This window comes from Abrus precatorius, unplaced genomic scaffold (assembly GCF_003935025.1).
Source record: "Abrus precatorius isolate BTA unplaced genomic scaffold, Abrus_2018 Scaffold8, whole genome shotgun sequence".
Taxonomy (NCBI): Eukaryota; Viridiplantae; Streptophyta; class Magnoliopsida; order Fabales; family Fabaceae; genus Abrus; species Abrus precatorius.
This window is the reverse complement of record NW_020874428.1, coordinates 16,501,950-16,519,604: the sequence shown is the minus strand read 5'-3', so window position 1 is coordinate 16,519,604 and position 17,655 is coordinate 16,501,950. Positions and strand designations below refer to the sequence as shown.

Here is a 17,655-nt window from a genome sequence, read left to right as displayed (position 1 = left end):
TTAGCAGAAACTCCACAAACGAATGTCACCACTTTCTTCATACAGATCATCAAGCAGCTGTGTTGAATCAATATCAAAAAATGCCCCACTTAGCATTTGATCGACATATTTTGGTGATTGTAAGCCATCAAGGCCATACCAAGATTCCATCATAGCCATTGATGCATGTGGTTGTTCACAGCTAGTAGTAGTGTAGGCCTCAAAAGGTGAAAGCAGTGAAACATCATCTTCTATATGATCTGAAGGAGAAGAAGACAATGAAGGGGATGAGACCAATGAAGAAGATGAGGTTGAAGCAAGAGGTGGAGAAGGTGGGGTGCTAGCAATAGCATTATTGTTGTTGTCCACAAAACTATTAGCAGCAGCTGCAGCCACTCTTTGGATGGATTTGGGGGACATAACAGTTTCCTGAGGAATGTAATGAGAAGAACTTGAAGGGAAGTTCAGGTTTGCTGAGGAACCTTTAAGGCATAGAAGTGCAGCATCATAGGCTCTTGCTGCTGCTTCAGCAGTTGAATAAGATCCCAACCATATTCTTGTTTTTTGGTTTGGTGCTCTAATTTCTGATACCCAGGAACCCCAACTCCTCATTCTCACCCCTTTGTATTTCTTCTTCTTATTCTCATTTGATGCCGGTGATGAAGGTAAAGGTCTCAACGTTGGCTTTGATGGCTCTGGCTGGACTTTGTTTTCTGTCTTGACCATTATGTAGAGATGCAAAGATGGTGGTTTTTGAGTGAAGTAGAAGCTTTTGAAGGTGAGAGTTAATGGACTTTGAGAGGTCTCTCTCTCTCTTGCTCTCTTTTTGATGTGTAACTTTTTTGTTTTCCTTTGTTGTTGTACCGAAAATGGGGAATGAAGCACATAAAGGTGAATGAGAGGTAGTAAGGATGCTCTATTTATAGACAGAGACTTTAGTTTAATGGTAGCAAAATTCTCCTAAGTCAAAGATTGGTGATTGATGCCAGATAGGTTTTAGTTAATGTGAATTTAATATAGACGACCTAGTTCTTAATGACACTTCTTTGTCCTTTATTAGTGAAGCTTCCTTCGTATTATATGATGAAAAAAATAGTCCAATAACGAGCAAATGAAACATTACAGTAAACCACTATTAAAGCTCAAAATAATAATAATAATAATAATAAATTATTATTATTATTATTATTGTTATTATTATTATTATTATTATATTTAAGTTCGTTGAATTTTTTAATTTTTAATAAAAATTTATTATATACAACTTTTTATCATGATTAATGTTGCATAAATTTAAAAAATTGTAATAAAAAAAATTCTAGTAAACTAAGTTGCTTATTAAGAGCATAATATTATGTGGGTGTTATTTTTGGCATCATATTGATTTTGTGCTAAAATGGGTCGCTTCTTTCATTTTATTTAACTGAGGCAAATTATGTTGCACTAAATATATATCTTCCCAACTTGTTATTTAGCACAGATATTAGACTGCATATTATATTTATGGTCTTATGAAGTTATTAACTAGAGCATTAAAATTGTATCCATTTTTTCTCTTTCGTAGAGCGATTTAGTCAAATCCAAAATGCTATTTTAAAAACATGTCAACTTGTATATTTGAGTTTGACAGTGTAAAATGCCCAAGCATTGAATATTTTATGGTAGTAACCATAATGATGTGATACGTTTTTTTGGTAGGGTAAAACTACAGAGCAGTTACTCATACGACCAAGACTTTGAACACTTACGAGTGAACAAATTTTCAAACTAAAGCCCAGGAAGTTCAAGGTGGAATCCATTAATGCTTTAGACTTCAATCCTATGGACCAATGAGAGACCGGACAGTAAATTAAAGAACCTTTAATTTCATTTTCCGTTTTAAGTCTGACTTGTGCATGCAAGTCATCATCTTTTCCAAATGGGTTATTTCCAACTTATTTTATGAGATAAATAATCTTTATACATAGATTCATGAAATTAAAAGATTATATTATATACAAAATCTAATTAACTCACTTGAAATAAAGTCATTTACCCTAGATAACTGAAAAATTCTTTTAAATAACATTTAACTCAACAAGATTCAATTGAACTGATAAAAGCAAAGATATAATAAGTTTTATTAATTTTTACAATAATATAAAGAAGTATTCTTTGATATTTTAATATTGACTCATTAAAATAAGAATAGTAATTCCATCATTACATAAATTTTATTTAATAATAAAAACAATAATAAATGTGGTACAATTTCTTATATAAATTAATATATTTGAAGAGAGAAACAAGAATCTCTCTGGGTTAAGAAGCAGCTTCGAGGATCTTGCAGGTGGTGATGGTAAACAGGGATGAAAGATGAGGAGTAACAAGGCGTTATGCACAGAAGAATAAGTGAAACCATTTGCGTATGCAATCACACAGCTGTGGCTTCTCTGTACTCAGCTTCAAAAGCGCGTTAAGGGCCCTCATTTCTTTATTTAATTAACTATGCCTTATGTAATGTCTCTCTTAGAATATTTAATATATAATATAATATTTAATACGCATAGGAAATAAGCAACGCATTTCAATGCTTTGTTTGCTAACGCCTGCGTAACTTGACTTTTGCACTTTTTATTTGTCCCTCTTACTTTAATTGTTTTTCTTTCGTTTTAATTTTAAGGTTTTCAATTGATTCTCTGTGGTACGGCGCAGGGCCGAGTCGTTTTGCCTTTTGCTTTGGGAAGAATGCTAGCCCACATGCATGTTTACATACTATCTTTATACGTGGATCACTTTTCTCTTTAGAAAATACTATCTTCAAAATATTTATGAAATTCAAAATTAAATATTATTTATATACTTTTATCATGTATGTTTTTTAATCGAATTTATTAATTATTTAACTTTTTATGTCGGTTAGCAAGACCTTTTTGCTTTAATCAATGGGACACAGGAGCCTTTTCTAAGTTTGATTGTGGTCAAATTCACACGTTCAAGAACACCTGTAAATCTCAAGCATGAAAAGGATGATGATAGCACAGACAATTAGTCCACATTCTAGCTACCAACACACCAAATCAACAACTGAATCATGATGAAGAAAACCAAACAATTCCAATTGGTTTAGCACTGGGTAATAGAAAGACAAAAAAGGCTGTGACCTAGTTATTTGTGTTATTTTGAGGGTGATTAATTAGTTATGATCAAATTCCTAATTTAGATTTTGTAAGTTTAAATTTTCATTCATTTTTTAAAAAAAGTTAATATAATATTTTCATTTAAATTAGTCATTTAAATTAACTTTTTAATGTTAATATTTTTTTTACTTTATTTTATCTCCTAACTTTTTTTTCTTCAAATAATAGCATGTCTTGGACTAAAATTTCTTCTTCATTTGCATTTCACATCGTTTAGAACTCCAAAACCACCACAAAATAATTTATGTTATCTATTGTAGCTAAGAGAAATACTAGCAAAATATTATTAAAAATTATAAAAAAAAAACTGAGTTTCACTTTTCTCACTTCTAATTTAATATTTTTCTTTCATATTCTTGTATTTTTTAATGTTTGATAAATTTTAGCTTATAATTAATTATTGTCATTAATAAATGTATTTATGAAACTAGTCAAGAATTTTTTTAATAAAAATAAAATATTTATACGATTAAACTATAAAAAAATATGTATATTATAAATACTTGATAAAGTATATTAAATGCTTCTTAAGTAAAGGATAATGGTTTGGATTATGTGTTTGAGTAAAAGAGCTAGTATTATCAGAGTAAATGTTTTAGTCAAATAAAACTGTTTCTTACGTTAAAAGTTTTTCTAATTAATGTTTTTAAGATACTTTCAACCATTTTGTTTACTTACAAAATGAGTAATAAAAAGTAAGATATTAATGAGTTAAGCCAAAATTCAAGTTTAATTTATTTATTCAAATGAGTTAAATTTAAAACATTTAAAATATATAAAGTTTAAATTTTACTTGTTTAGTTTATTTATAATTTGATTAATTTTTATTTTTATAATATATTCTTGAAGTATTTTAAAGAATAACCGTTTAGTATTTAATATATTCTAGAATGATATTTTAAAGATAAACTCATAATTTATAAATTACATCTCTTATTTTATATGGAATTAACCTTTTCAACACATGAGTTTGACTTGATTATATGATCAAATCTAAAGTTAAACTTGAATTATTTGTTTATAAAAATAAATAAACATAATTAAATATTTAATTAATTAATTTAAAATTATTTATGAATAATTCAATTTATTTATACTATTAAAAGTTTGGTTTGTAATGAGGTCTATTTTTAGATAAGTTTTTATAAGAGAAAAAATCAATATAAAAAATGAAAAAAATTCTCTCAAAAATTATAGACACTTTAAGATTATCTATCTTTTAGAAAAATTCTTATTTAAATTTTCTAAAATTTAAAAAATAAGTTGTTTCTAATTTAAAAAATTTATTTATTATATAATTATTTTCTTCTATAACCACTTCACTAAAAATTTATTTAAACTGACTACTTGAGTATATAATTGATTCTATTCATTTACAGTCTTTATTACTCAATTTATAGTATTGGAAAAATTCTTTAATTTTAAAACTAGTACACTATTTTCCTTTGATTTATTTTTTAAGGAGAAAGTATCAAAATGAAGTCCAAAAATAATAATGTAACAATACATAGTAGTTCTTTTACACACACTATAATAATAATAATAATAATATAAAAATTCAAAATCGTCTTTTCGATCTATTGTATACACTAAGCGCATAAATTAATGAATAAAAGATATAAAGGGTCCAATATAATAAAATAAAATTTATAACCGATGTAAAGGTTTTTTTTTAACTGATCGGGTTGATACATATATTAGAAAACTCGTAATAAAATAACATTTATTTTAATAATTTTTCAACCTGTTTTTTGTGCACATAATAAAAATCTACATAAAGAATATTTTGATTAATTTATTATTCAATGTATTTCAGAATATATTTTTAATATGTCGCAGAAAGGTTATTTTAAAAGTTGAATAACAAATCGGAGCAGGTTGTAGTCTCCGATAATAAGGCATGTGTGAAGGGTATCCTGTCGTCAAATCCGTACGATCCCTCCTCCCCCTTAAGCCCTTGTGACACATTATTTTGCGGGAACACACAGAATATACATCAAATTACAAGTAATGTCTCAAAGAAAACATGGTCATTTTTTAAGTTGATGAACTAGAAAAATAAATTGACGTACATGTGATCCTTAATTTGCTGGTAGCTGAGGGTACGGTCTTTGACGTGCCATGGCCTCTATTTTATTGATTCTCACATGTTCTTGCCACACTCCTTTCCTTTATCATAATTCTCAAAGGAAGCAAAGTCCATGTTTGATGGAAGTTATAAGGAAACTTCATTAATTTGCAAATTGCTGAATTTGCTGCATGCACCTTCTGGATTTTTCTTTACTTTCTTTGCTTTACCTACCATGCATGTGAAGTCGTCACCATCATCATGGTGAAAAATCTTAGGCTAATGCTGTGTTCAATTTTGAATGGAAAACAAGAAAGGTAATTTTTTTAAAACAACTCCTATATTCAATGTTCTATACATGGTTAAACATGTTATTTATTAAAAAAAAAAAAAGAGAAAGATATTGAAAGTAGACAGCTAAAGCCAAAAAATACATAAGCTGTGTTCTCATTGACAATATTTTGACCTTGTTGTACAGATTAGAAAAAAATTGGTCGGCGAGGAATTGTCCTTTTTTCTTTTTAACATGGAGGAATTGTTCCATTTTTTGGTGGTAGCTCAAACAGTAACCCTCCCTTTGTTTTACTGGAAAGAACATAGGGAAAAAGAAAGATAAAATTTAAAACTTGAATAAAAAAATATAATTTTAAACTTTTATATCTAGATTTTCTCTTTATTTTTATTCAACTAAAAAAATATCAATTTTTAATGAAAAATTAATAAATTAAAGGAATTATCTTGTATATTTTCAAAATAGTAAAAACTTAAATACACATTTTTAAGGATTACAAATTAAGTAAATATGACTTAAATTTCAGTCTGCTAATTTAGCCTACCCTTTTTCTAATAGTTGGTTTATTAAGGCAAAAATTAAGTACATGGGCAACCTCATTAACTAATAGCTGAAATTAACTTTGATGGCTCTGCTATCTTATACTATATTTGATTATTTTCATCAAAAGTTCCTAATGATTCTTTTCATCTCACTATGTAAAGTCTAAAATGGGTCAATTTCTTCCCGGCCGGCAAAAGGGAGTGCTTCCCCTGATTCCTTGTGTTTCAAAATCTATCATAGGGCAAAAAGCAACAATACAAAAAGACAATAAATAGTTCATTTCCTATCACACCTAAAGCTTCAATTGACGCATATACCAAACAAAAGATTGATGTTGCTGAAATCAAACCTAAACTTTATATATTGTATGCACTACCCAAAATAAATAAATAAAATTATATATAATAATTTTTATCAAAAATTAAAATATTTAATACTATTAATACATTAAATTAATATATTTTTATAACATTCATCGTTACATAAATTTTAAAAAAGAAAGTTGATATAGAAAAAGGTTTAGACATCACGTTGCCGAACTCCTTGACTACAAATGTAAATGCATGGTAGTGGCGTTTTGATAAAGTTTGATTATGCTATGAACCCTCTCTTTCCTAACTGGCCCGTACCGACTATGAGACCTTCCGTACTCAAAGAGCATAGAAAACGACAACCAAAATAAATTGTAGGGACAATTGCATTGGATAGCAGAAATAGCTAATAGCACACGACACAAGCTTGGAAGTGACCTCACCGAAGAGCCATGCATGCATTTGGGAGTTGAGAGTCAATTGAAAAGTGTCCAGTGTCATCCCATTCTTAGAATAAACAAATAAAATGGTGTGACAAGTGAAAAATTCTTGAAGATTGAGATGGGGCATGGTGATGAGGAATGGGCGAAAGTACATCCAAGGATTTAATATTCACAAGGTTGTTAAGGTAAGGGGTATGAAGAGGCAATATCCATGTGGGGGGTGATGAGATATTCTTAGACTTATAGGAATCAAATCTCAAATTCCTATTTTTCTACAGAGAAAGGATATATAGAGAAACTTCCAAGAAAAAAATGTAGTACTAATGGGTATTGTCAAATCAACAACCATATCCATAGTGATGGCCAATGTTTGATAGCTGTTTTAATTTATATAGCATGCAATAATATAATTATAATATGGGACCAACGTCACCAACTTCTTTGAGTATTGATCCACTAGCTCTAGTAAGTGACCTTCGTAAGCTACTTCGTTACTATTGTTGATGTTTCCTTTTTTATTTTCATATGACATCATCCATTTTTCTTGCTATCTCTCTAGTAAATGTTAGAAATCATTCTAATGTTCTATTAACAACTTAGGACATTTTTTGATTCGCGCGCGTTTAAATAAATATAGATGTACTTTAATTTTAATTTTTTAACGTATTTTTAAAGTGTAGTTAACTTTTTTACCGTTAAGATCAATTGATATTTCTTGTAATATACCAGAGAAAACAATGAGTGAGGAGTTTTTTTTCATTCTTTTTCCTGTTTGTTTTGGCGTTGTATAGATGCTAATTCTTACCAGAAAAATCACGAAATGGAATTATTGACTGCAGTACTCTGTATTCGTCTGTTTGGAAGAACTTGTAAAAAAAAAGTATAGCATGCATTCAAATTATGTAAAACGTGAACATCTCAGACTCATATATATGCAGGTTATGGTCTATTACTTCATCATTTGACTATTTCCTTGTGAACTATTGTTTCTATCTATGCTTGCGTTAAGTCCCATTTGAATTCTAATTTTAGCATAGAACAGAGGAAAATGTTTAGTGTAAACTAAAAGTGAACATATTTAGATTATTTTATTTTATTTTATGTATTTAAAGTGTATTTTTGGGATACATGTTTAAAAAAAATAATATTTTTTAATAAGTCAAGTAACGAAATTAAAAGAAGAATAAATTGGATGTGACAGATGATAAAAAGAAGGGAGGGAGGGATTCAAGAATACAAAGTACTCCTCCCAGTCCCACACACAAGAATAGACTAACAGTTACCTGAATATATAATTTGTTTATTGTTTAAAGAATATTATTTCATATTAATCCAATGCAAATCAATATCAAGGAAAGCTATTCTTAAATAACATAAGATTGATATTGTAGTTCGTAAAAAGATCGAAATGGATCTTGAAGTTCTTGAAAAATCTGTACTATCATTTTAGTTTTTAAATTAACTAACTTCAGTTTACATGAACAAAAATAAACAGTTTCACATTAAGTGTCACATTGAATATGTGTGACATGATATTCATACTCATTTTCACATTACATACAAATGAGTCTTTTATATTCATATATTTTAGATTGAAGCATCTTCCTCTTAGTCCCTCATCAGTGTAAACCGTACTTTATTCTTTTCAACTACTCAAAATCCATTGCAAATCCTACTTCACATTGAAGAACCATTTCCTCGATGACTTCCAACTTATTTGGCAAGCTCTTAGAGCTTTTCACAACATTGGTAATTATGTGACGAAGGAAGTAACTACAGGATTTTACTTTTTGCTTAATATCTTTTGTAAGAATCAACATGAGAAAGTGACCATTGGGTTTTTCAAGGAAAAACAAACATAAATTTAAGCATATGTGAAAATATAAATGATTTTTTTTAAAGGAATCTACCTTTTATATATTAAATTTGGATCATCATTATTAAACAAAATGAATTTTAAAGTTATCTTAAACCAAAATATTTTTTTAGATAAATTAAATTTCAATATTATTATAATCGTAATTTTAATTTAACTTTAAATATAATTTTTTCTTTATTTTTTTCATAATTTTTAAATTCTCATCTCTTTAATTTAATATTTTTGTAGTACAGATATTTTTATTTAATCTAATATATAGCTATGATTAATTATAAACATATTCAATCTTTTAAATTAATAAATTGTTTTAAATTTAAAAATAACTATACATTATATCATAATTTTTTTTTTAAAATAATCTTAATTTAATAATATGCGTAAAATAAGTTGCTGATTAATTTGTCAACAGACATTTAATAAACATTGTTGATGTCATGTTCGATCACAAAAGGAAAAACAACAGTTGTCGTTTGATAAAGCAGAACAAAGAGATAACATTAACTAGCGTGAAGGGTTTGATGATACTAATTTGCCTTATTTGATAATAGAGAATGAAGTAAATATGTACATTTTTAAATTACTTAAGATAAAAAAATGATAATTTGTGCTTGTTGACGTCACATACATTTTAATTAGGAGATACAAAGAAAATAAGAGAAAATTATAAAAAGAAAACATTATCTAACTAAAATTATAAAAAGGGATGCCACATTTTTCTGACAATAGTGAATTTCATATCACATTTGTTTTAATATTAACTGGACACATTAAAATTAATTTGTCTAGCCAATTAAACTTTTAAGTACCTTTATAACAATTTCAATATTTAGCAATAAACGTATAATAACTGACTTCTAACTTTCTTTTTCTCAGTGAATCACATTGACAAAATTGTTAAATGATATCACTTGTATGTTAAACAACTTCATCAGTGTACATTCAAAATTAAAACACGAATTTTTTTTTGTAAGCAAAAATATGCAACTTATGATGAATTAGAATAAATATTTGCTGTTAAACTTTTGGGGATTGTTAATTTATTTTTTGCTATTTGCTGCACCTTTTTTACTGTGACTTCCAGGATTTAATTTCTAAAAGTGTGTTTAATATCTTCCGAAAACTAATTTTCAAAAAATATGAACTCACTGCTATAAGTACCAGTGTTATCGCTTCTAAAGATTCTACAAAGTATCCAAGGTTGGCACATGATGGTAAATGGATGATTTACCATCACACGAGGACCAAATAAACTTCATAGTTACCCCAGTAAAAAAGAAAAACAAAACCTTAATGGTTATTACAATTACAATAATAAGTATCTAAAACATCCCCACCATCAGCGAATTAAAGCAACACCGGATTGTTTTTCTTATGATATCAGGTATCAACTTTGCTATATATGGTTTCACGTCACTTATTTTTTAAGGTGGCATCCAATCGCTCAGATTTGTTGCTAAGGGTAAAATCAGACCCATGGACAATTTATTTCGTATTGAGATAAGAAACTCATGCCCTTCTTAATCAACAGGGGGCATTTAATAAGAAGCTTCTGTAAATGTACTCAAGGAACTTATCAGAGACTCGTATACCTTTATTCCATTCATGTACACAGTATCCTGTAAGTGCTGCAAGTAAAGGTCAAGGATGTTACTGTTAGAAAAATATACTTGAGTAACAGTTCATGTGGAGTAAAATTAGAGTTACACGATAACAAAGAATTGAAAGAATTATTTAACCTCGTTGTGGTCATGAAGCAAGATGGGCGTATTTTTCATTGGAGAAAAACCGAGTACAGGAATTCCCTTCTGTCTGAGATATCTGGCATCAGTTGTGGATGCCAGAATTTCAGGCCTTGAAAGTTTTTCTCCAGCTGATTCAACAGCCTGCTTGAAAACTAACCACCATGGATTGGAATCATTAGTTGCAGTCACTAATGGGCGCCCCGTGCAGTCTCTAATGGGTCCTTTCTCAATAAGCTGTCATATTTGATTGCCCAAAGACAACACAATAGAATTGAAGTCAAGAAATCAATGGCAAAGACAAGGGTTTTATAAAGAAGCTACAACTTCATTAACTGTCTTGGATTCTTAAGTTATACACATTTTGAAAATAAATCAAATACAAAGAAGAAAGATGCTTAACCCTGTTAGGCTGTGTTTGATGCACCCATAATATAAAAACTGATAGTATAAAGGACCATAAGACCTAATCAAGTATAAAAGAGCTTTATTATGCTCTTAATGCTATCAAGTATTAGTACTATTGTATAAGTAAAAAGACTGTTAGAATATATATTTTCCATGGAAAAGATACCCTTTACAAAAGGGCTTTTTCTTTTTTATTCTACGCCAAAATTTTCAGTTCATGTAAGAAAGTCAATAGCCTTCATTCAAAAATGCAAACCAACTAAAATAATTGATCTCAAATTTTATATCAAATGCTTTTTATGATTATCAGTTCTAATGATAGATATAGAAAACACAACTTTGAAAACACAGCGAGCACTGTCTCAGTTTGCAATGAAAAGGCTATATATTGTCCACAACCATAGTCGTCCTCTTGAACCATAGCATATCTTCTATTACACCACAGCAATCCCCATTCCATGCTCTTCTGCCCATGAATGGCTGCAACAGGTGTTTTCTTTCACTAGAAACTTCTGAGGGTTTCCACCATATTCAAACATTAAGCTCAGTGATATAGGGGAAGTGTTAGTCGATGATGGGTGGATGACAGACCCTTGTGAACATCAAGAGGGTAGCATGGTTGAAAAAGTAGTAAGTGGTGGTTGCAAACTTGTAGTACCATAAACCTTAGTGTCACCGGCAGTGCTTGGAAAAGCAATAGTTGGGGTGCTCAAAAAAGATAAAAAAAAAAAAACCAAGCCAAACTGCAAACCGAACTAGAACCAAACCACAAATAACTGAACTTATTGTAAGACATGCTGAGCCGAATTGCTTCTTTAAATTTGGTTCTATAACCTGAAGGTGCAGTGAAATCCTTCATGAAATGGTGAACTCTCAACTCAAACGTATCACAACTTCTTTGACTTTTCTCCACTTCTCACCCAATCTCAGCATTTATAAGAATCCTAATCTGATATAATCTAATCCTTCTTAGAAGTTAGAACCCTACTTCCCAAATCAAACACTAATGTCTCCCATAAAACCCTAATCAGATTCAACTTCATCTTTGTCTACAGCATTCAGTGTTTGCATCAAATTCATCTCCAGGTTTGTCCACTATTTGTCTCATGTTCTGTTTTCATTTTCTCTCTATGACTCTGTACTCAAATAGCTTTTAGTCTGAGATCAATATTTGTATCCATGTTTGGGTTTCATTTCATTTGACTTTGTTTTCTTTAATATCTATGAATTTGTTTCTCTATTTTAGCAAAAACTTGGAGAATAAACCTCTTGTATTCAATTCCCTTCCACATCCCAGCATCAAAGACACTTCCATTGTGAGTTCTCACACACCCATCTCTTTCTCTCTCTTATTTTTCTGTCTTTGACAACTGGTTTGGAAATTTGAATATTGAATATCTTTCTCTTGGATCACAAAATAATCACAGGAAAATATTATTTTTGGATCAATGATCTTGTAACTTTTAGGTGAATTTAAGTCACAGACTATGCATGAGGCATCTAAATGAGCATAGATGTGCTGTGGTGTAGAGTGTTAGCTAGGAGTAGTTTCTGAGTATGTTTGATGTTTGAGGCTTTGAGCCCCTTCCCTTTTGGCTTTTCCCCACTGGTTTTGATTTTTTATATTGTAGTTGATTATTAGAACTCTAGGAAGCTGTGGTTGAGAGTTAACGAAGGGTAATTTTAACATGTTTTAATCTTGGAGCGTCCAAACTAATGGATGGTGGTATGCTTTAGTATGCATGCATGATTGGTTAAAAGGATAATCTTTTTCATTGTTTTCTGAAAAAGACTTTGAGAAAGATAACTTAATATTGACATTTTACATATTTTGGTTATGTTTATGTTTGAAAAAATAATGACGGTTTTTTTCCCCTTTTCAACGAAGTTTGTTTCTCAACATCTTTGTTGGCTATTAGTCTTGATTATTAAAGGGATTTAGAATATGATTTTTTTTTTTTTAAATTTACAACTTTGATATTCGTCCATGATTTTAACTTTATTATTCATATGTACCACTCTCTGAACTTGTGTTGGATTGAAAGTATGATTTGGTGTTTGTATTTGGGTCATTAGAAAATTATAACACCCCCCATTATCACTATTTTGTTATAATCGTAAAGCATTGTTTGATGCTTTTGGATTTTTAGAAAATTAAGTAGAAGGATTTTAAGTGTACTTCTTTACCCAACCATGTTTAGGATAATTTTTACAATTTTATGGTCACATTTGTTTGAACAAGTGAAAAGTTTGTTTGAGTTTTGAAAAAACAGTTGTCTGTATCATTTTTGATTACTAAACATCTAATAAAAATTTAGAAAAATGTTTTCAAAAAAAATAATATTAAGATGATAAAAATAAATTTTTTAGAATTTTTCTAATTATTTCATACAATTAGTAACCATAAATCAATAAATTCTGGCTAAACTAATCTAGTTTAGTATTCCTGAACTATTCCTAGATAAACCATTGATTTCATCTTAGTTCATCACTAAGATGAATAAATATAAGTTACCAAAGGAAAGAAAATTTGAAAAAAAAGATGCTAGGTAGCTTTCCTTTTTTATTATTATTATTTCACTTTCTGCTTTATATGATGAATCAAATCCTCATTTTTCTTTCTTATTCACAGCCAGCCGTTACTTTCACCTCATTTGGTGAAGAGGGCAGATCCCTTACTCACTAAGGCACTACATGAATAAAATAAGTAAAGAGGGAGGATATTTACATTTACAATAGGCAAAAAAAAAAGTCTTGAAAGGATTTAGGAAACACTTCCAAGTTTTTTTATTTTTGGGCTGAACAGAGTTGTGTTAATTAACTCTGTTTATGAAATGGTTGAGTGGTCGGCTCACTCAGCAGAATGGAATTTATACACCAGATGATTACAAAGACAAATACATATAGAATGCTATTTTCCAGGAAAATAATTCTAATCATATTTCCTAAGTTACATGCATCTAGGCTACCTGGTAAGTTAAAGAATCATTAAAGAATGCAGTTTCCAAAAAATACTAATGCAGAATAATGTAAGACTACATTACCAGATCAATGTCTCAATACGTAAGCATAAGAAATCCAAATTCCTAATTGAACCAAAAATGAAAACCACTTCACCTATGACAACTTACTAACTAGCTGATGCCTCAAACTCACAGAAGAATTACCCAATAAGAGCGCTTTCAAGAAGAACCAAATACCTTTCAAGCCAACTCAATTTTCACTCACCATCACCTACCTTTTCCTTCCCCACATCTGGGCTTAGACGGTCCACATTAGATCTCCACACAATCTCAATGTTTAAAAATAATCTATTTTGAACTAATATGATGTAAAACGACCCTTATGACCGACTCAGAGGGGCATAAAATTCCACATAAAGCTCAGAAGTTAGTAAACTAGTTCTAAGTCTTGCAACATTTCACATCCTATACATACTAGATCAACACATCAAAACAACCTAGCTCAAAAACTCAAAAAACAGTAAAACACTAAATAAAACAACAACCCACCACCTTTTTCTCTTGGAACATTAAAGACAGTAAAGTTTCAACTAATGATATCATGCAAACCACCCAACACCCCCCCCCCCCAACCCAATCCTAACGGCCTAACCCATCAACTACTGTAAATGAACATAAAAAACACAATTCACATTTTTCATAGAGATTTCACCTCATATGACATATTTCTAACCGCCGGCGCCCATTCCATAGCAATCTTCCTTCTCATTTCCTCAGGATCTGTCGTAGGCGTTAACCTGAGATCAAAACCAGCTTCTGCCTCCGAAGGTTGCACATTCATGAAAAACCCCTGCACAAACACATCACATACAGAATCAACAACAATGCACCCAACTTCAATTAAAACAAAAATAAATACGCATTCTCCAATACTATCTCACATTTTCAGAAGCAACCCCAGCTTTGACATAAACCGGATTCACTGAAACAACCTCGGAATTCAAGGCTTTCCCAGCCTTAACCACATCGAACTGGCTCTCCCTAAACCTACTCACTACCTCCACACTCTTCATCAAATTCTCCATCGCACTGTTATCATACATCCTTGACCCATGCCCGGGTTGCCCCTTCGCCTTGATCTTCAAATGCCACGGAAACCTATCCGCATAGAAAACCCTAAACTCCTCCCCAGGCGAGGCTTGCCCTTCATCCAAAGCAAACCCAACGTTCAACCTCTCGAACTCCTCGGACTCAACGAACTTGGCGGCGCCATCGAAGCCGCCGATTTCCTCGTCGGGGACGAGTGACACGTGGAGGGAGCGGAGGGGGGAGAAGCCACGTGTCTTGAGGTTGCGAATGGCTTCGAGGTATTGCATTGCGATGCACTTGTCATCTTGGGAACCGCGAGCGAAGATTTTGCCTTCGGTGGTTCGGAAGGCAGAGAAAGGGTGGTGGAGCCATTTGGTGGGCTCGGCGGGGACGGAGTCGAGGTGGGAGTTGAAGAGGATCGAAGAGAGGGAAGGGTCTGAGCCGGGCCATGTGAGGAGCAGAAGGGGCTTGCCTGGGGTGAATTCGAGGGTTTTTGTGTGGAGGCCCAGGGAGTGGGCTTGGGCTTTCAGGTACGAGACGGCGGAGGAGTAGTCTGGGCTTGGGTGGGCTGTGTTTATTCGCAGGTAGCGTTGGAAGCGCGTGATGGGCGTGTCTTCTTCTACTTCTTGTTGGGTTGCAGAGATGAGGAGGGTGAGATAGATGAGTGAGAAGGAGAAAGCACGGCTCATACTGGCCATGGAGATTGGTGACTGAGTCAACTCAGGTCTCTGGCTCCCCACACTGAGCTCCAACTCAAGAATCCATGGTTTGCAGATTTTTAAGTGCACGTTAAAAATAATAAATTAAAATAATTATATTTACATCTCTTCAAATTACCACCAATTCCAACTCTACTGTTCTCGAAAATTAAACTTGCACTTCTTGTAAAGTATTGTATAAGATTAGTACAAAAAATTAACCAATTCATGTATAATTGTTGTAAATTATTTAAAAATATTGTTTATTTAAAAAATAATAAATAACAAATTAAAATTAGTATATAAAATTTTTGGTTGAAGAGATCTCGATTCATAATTATAGAGTCACCCTGTAAATTTAGATTCTTTTTCAAAGTTAGATACTTAAATTATATTTTGTGGGACTATTATGGCACTATAACTGTATATCTCTTACATCTCAATCCTATGTTATAAATCAATATAACTGTATATCTATTTGCTATTATTATTTTGTTGATATATTTGCAAATTTAAGAATTAAAGTATTTTTCAAGTAATATTATTCTTTATCTTCACCTTAAAGCTCATTGAGTTGTAGTTATTAAGTTGTGACTCACACTTCACTCTATATAACTTATTTTATAACCTCTTTTTTTAAGTTCTATTTTAGTGAGTTAATTTTGTTCCTAAACCCCATAATATAAAAAAAAATAGATAGGCTAGAATCAGTGTTAGAAGTAAGTTTACTTATCCTTTTTAAGGAGTAATTAAAACTAGTATGCCATTTTTTTTTATAGAAAAGATGCATGTGTTTATTTATAATTTTTATTAAATATTTTCTTTTAAACTAACTAAAAAATATATTTAAATATAAAAATATGTTTTAGAAAAATTAAAAAATTATTTATTAAATTATAATAAAATTTATCATAGCAAATAATATCAATTGTAATTAAAGAAGATTATAAAATATTACATTATGTTATTAATCTAGCTTTTGCGTTTGTTTAACTTTTTTAATTAAATTTCACATGATATATTAATAATTTATGATTTTAATTAAAAATTAATAATAAAAAATTTAACTATACAAAAATTAATTAAAGTAACAATAATTAATTTAAATAAAAATAAAAGAACAAAAAATTAATTTTAATCATTATTTTAGTTAAATACAATCAATGTTAATCATTTTTTAGTTATTATTTTATGAATTTTAATAATTATGAATTCGTTATAATTTGGGTTCATATATGATAAGATCATTTCAATATAAATATAAATATATATAACCTTAAATGATGTATTTTTAGTGAATTATATATATATATAACCAAAAATATAAAAATATAATGATAAATATACATCTAAATATAATAACTACTACATATTTTACATAAATCAACAAATAAAAGTAAATATTTAAAATTTAATTTATCAATTTATATGTAATATAAAAGTTTAATTTTTATTACAGTTATTAATTTTTACATATTTTTTATTTAAAATAATAAATTAAGTATTTTATAATATTTTACTTAATTTATATATATATATATATATAAATCATCACATTGAATTTAAAATTTTATATCAAATTTTTTCATATATTTTATATTAATCAAAAATTAGAAATTCAAATAATTTCACTTTGAAAATAAATTATATTAAATTAAGATAATAAAAATTTAAATTTATAACATTTATTAATTCTTTTTAAGTTCTAAAGTTACATTTTATAAATCTATGAATTTTGTAATTTTAAATATATTATGTTTATGATTTTTATAATAATAATAATAATAATATTATTATTATATATATATACATATATATATATATATATATATATATATATATAACTCATTAACTTTTATCTGAACAACTGATTTTAAATATTTGGATAGTGTATGACCGGATGATTTAAAGAATTTGACCAACATTATTTAACTTTATACATTTCTTTTAACTTTAAAAATATTTATTAAACATATAATGTCTCTATACAAATTAAATATAGTTTTCACAAAGAAGAAAAATAAAATCTTTAATATTTTAAATAATTTTATAAAAATAAACCAA

At 29.5% G+C, this 17,655-nt stretch overlaps 2 protein-coding genes across 2 annotated transcripts; both read right to left on the bottom strand.

Annotated features, from left to right (window-relative positions):
* On the bottom strand, nucleotides 1-705 carry LOC113848201 (ethylene-responsive transcription factor ERF014-like). The gene has a single exon (XM_027477605.1). It carries the CDS (start codon nucleotides 703-705, stop codon nucleotides 1-3), a length of 705 nt encoding a protein of 234 aa, XP_027333406.1.
* An 8,875-nt stretch (nucleotides 706-9,580) lies between these two features.
* LOC113846844 (aminoacylase-1) lies at nucleotides 9,581-15,673 on the bottom strand. The gene is made up of 4 exons (XM_027475536.1): nucleotides 14,746-15,673; nucleotides 14,517-14,654; nucleotides 10,431-10,670; nucleotides 9,581-10,319 (listed from the first exon to the last, which is right to left on the bottom strand). Exons 1-4 carry the CDS (start codon nucleotides 15,589-15,591, stop codon nucleotides 10,230-10,232), a joined length of 1,314 nt encoding a protein of 437 aa, XP_027331337.1. The 5' UTR covers nucleotides 15,592-15,673; the 3' UTR covers nucleotides 9,581-10,229.
* Nucleotides 15,674-17,655: the final 1,982 nt, after the last annotated feature.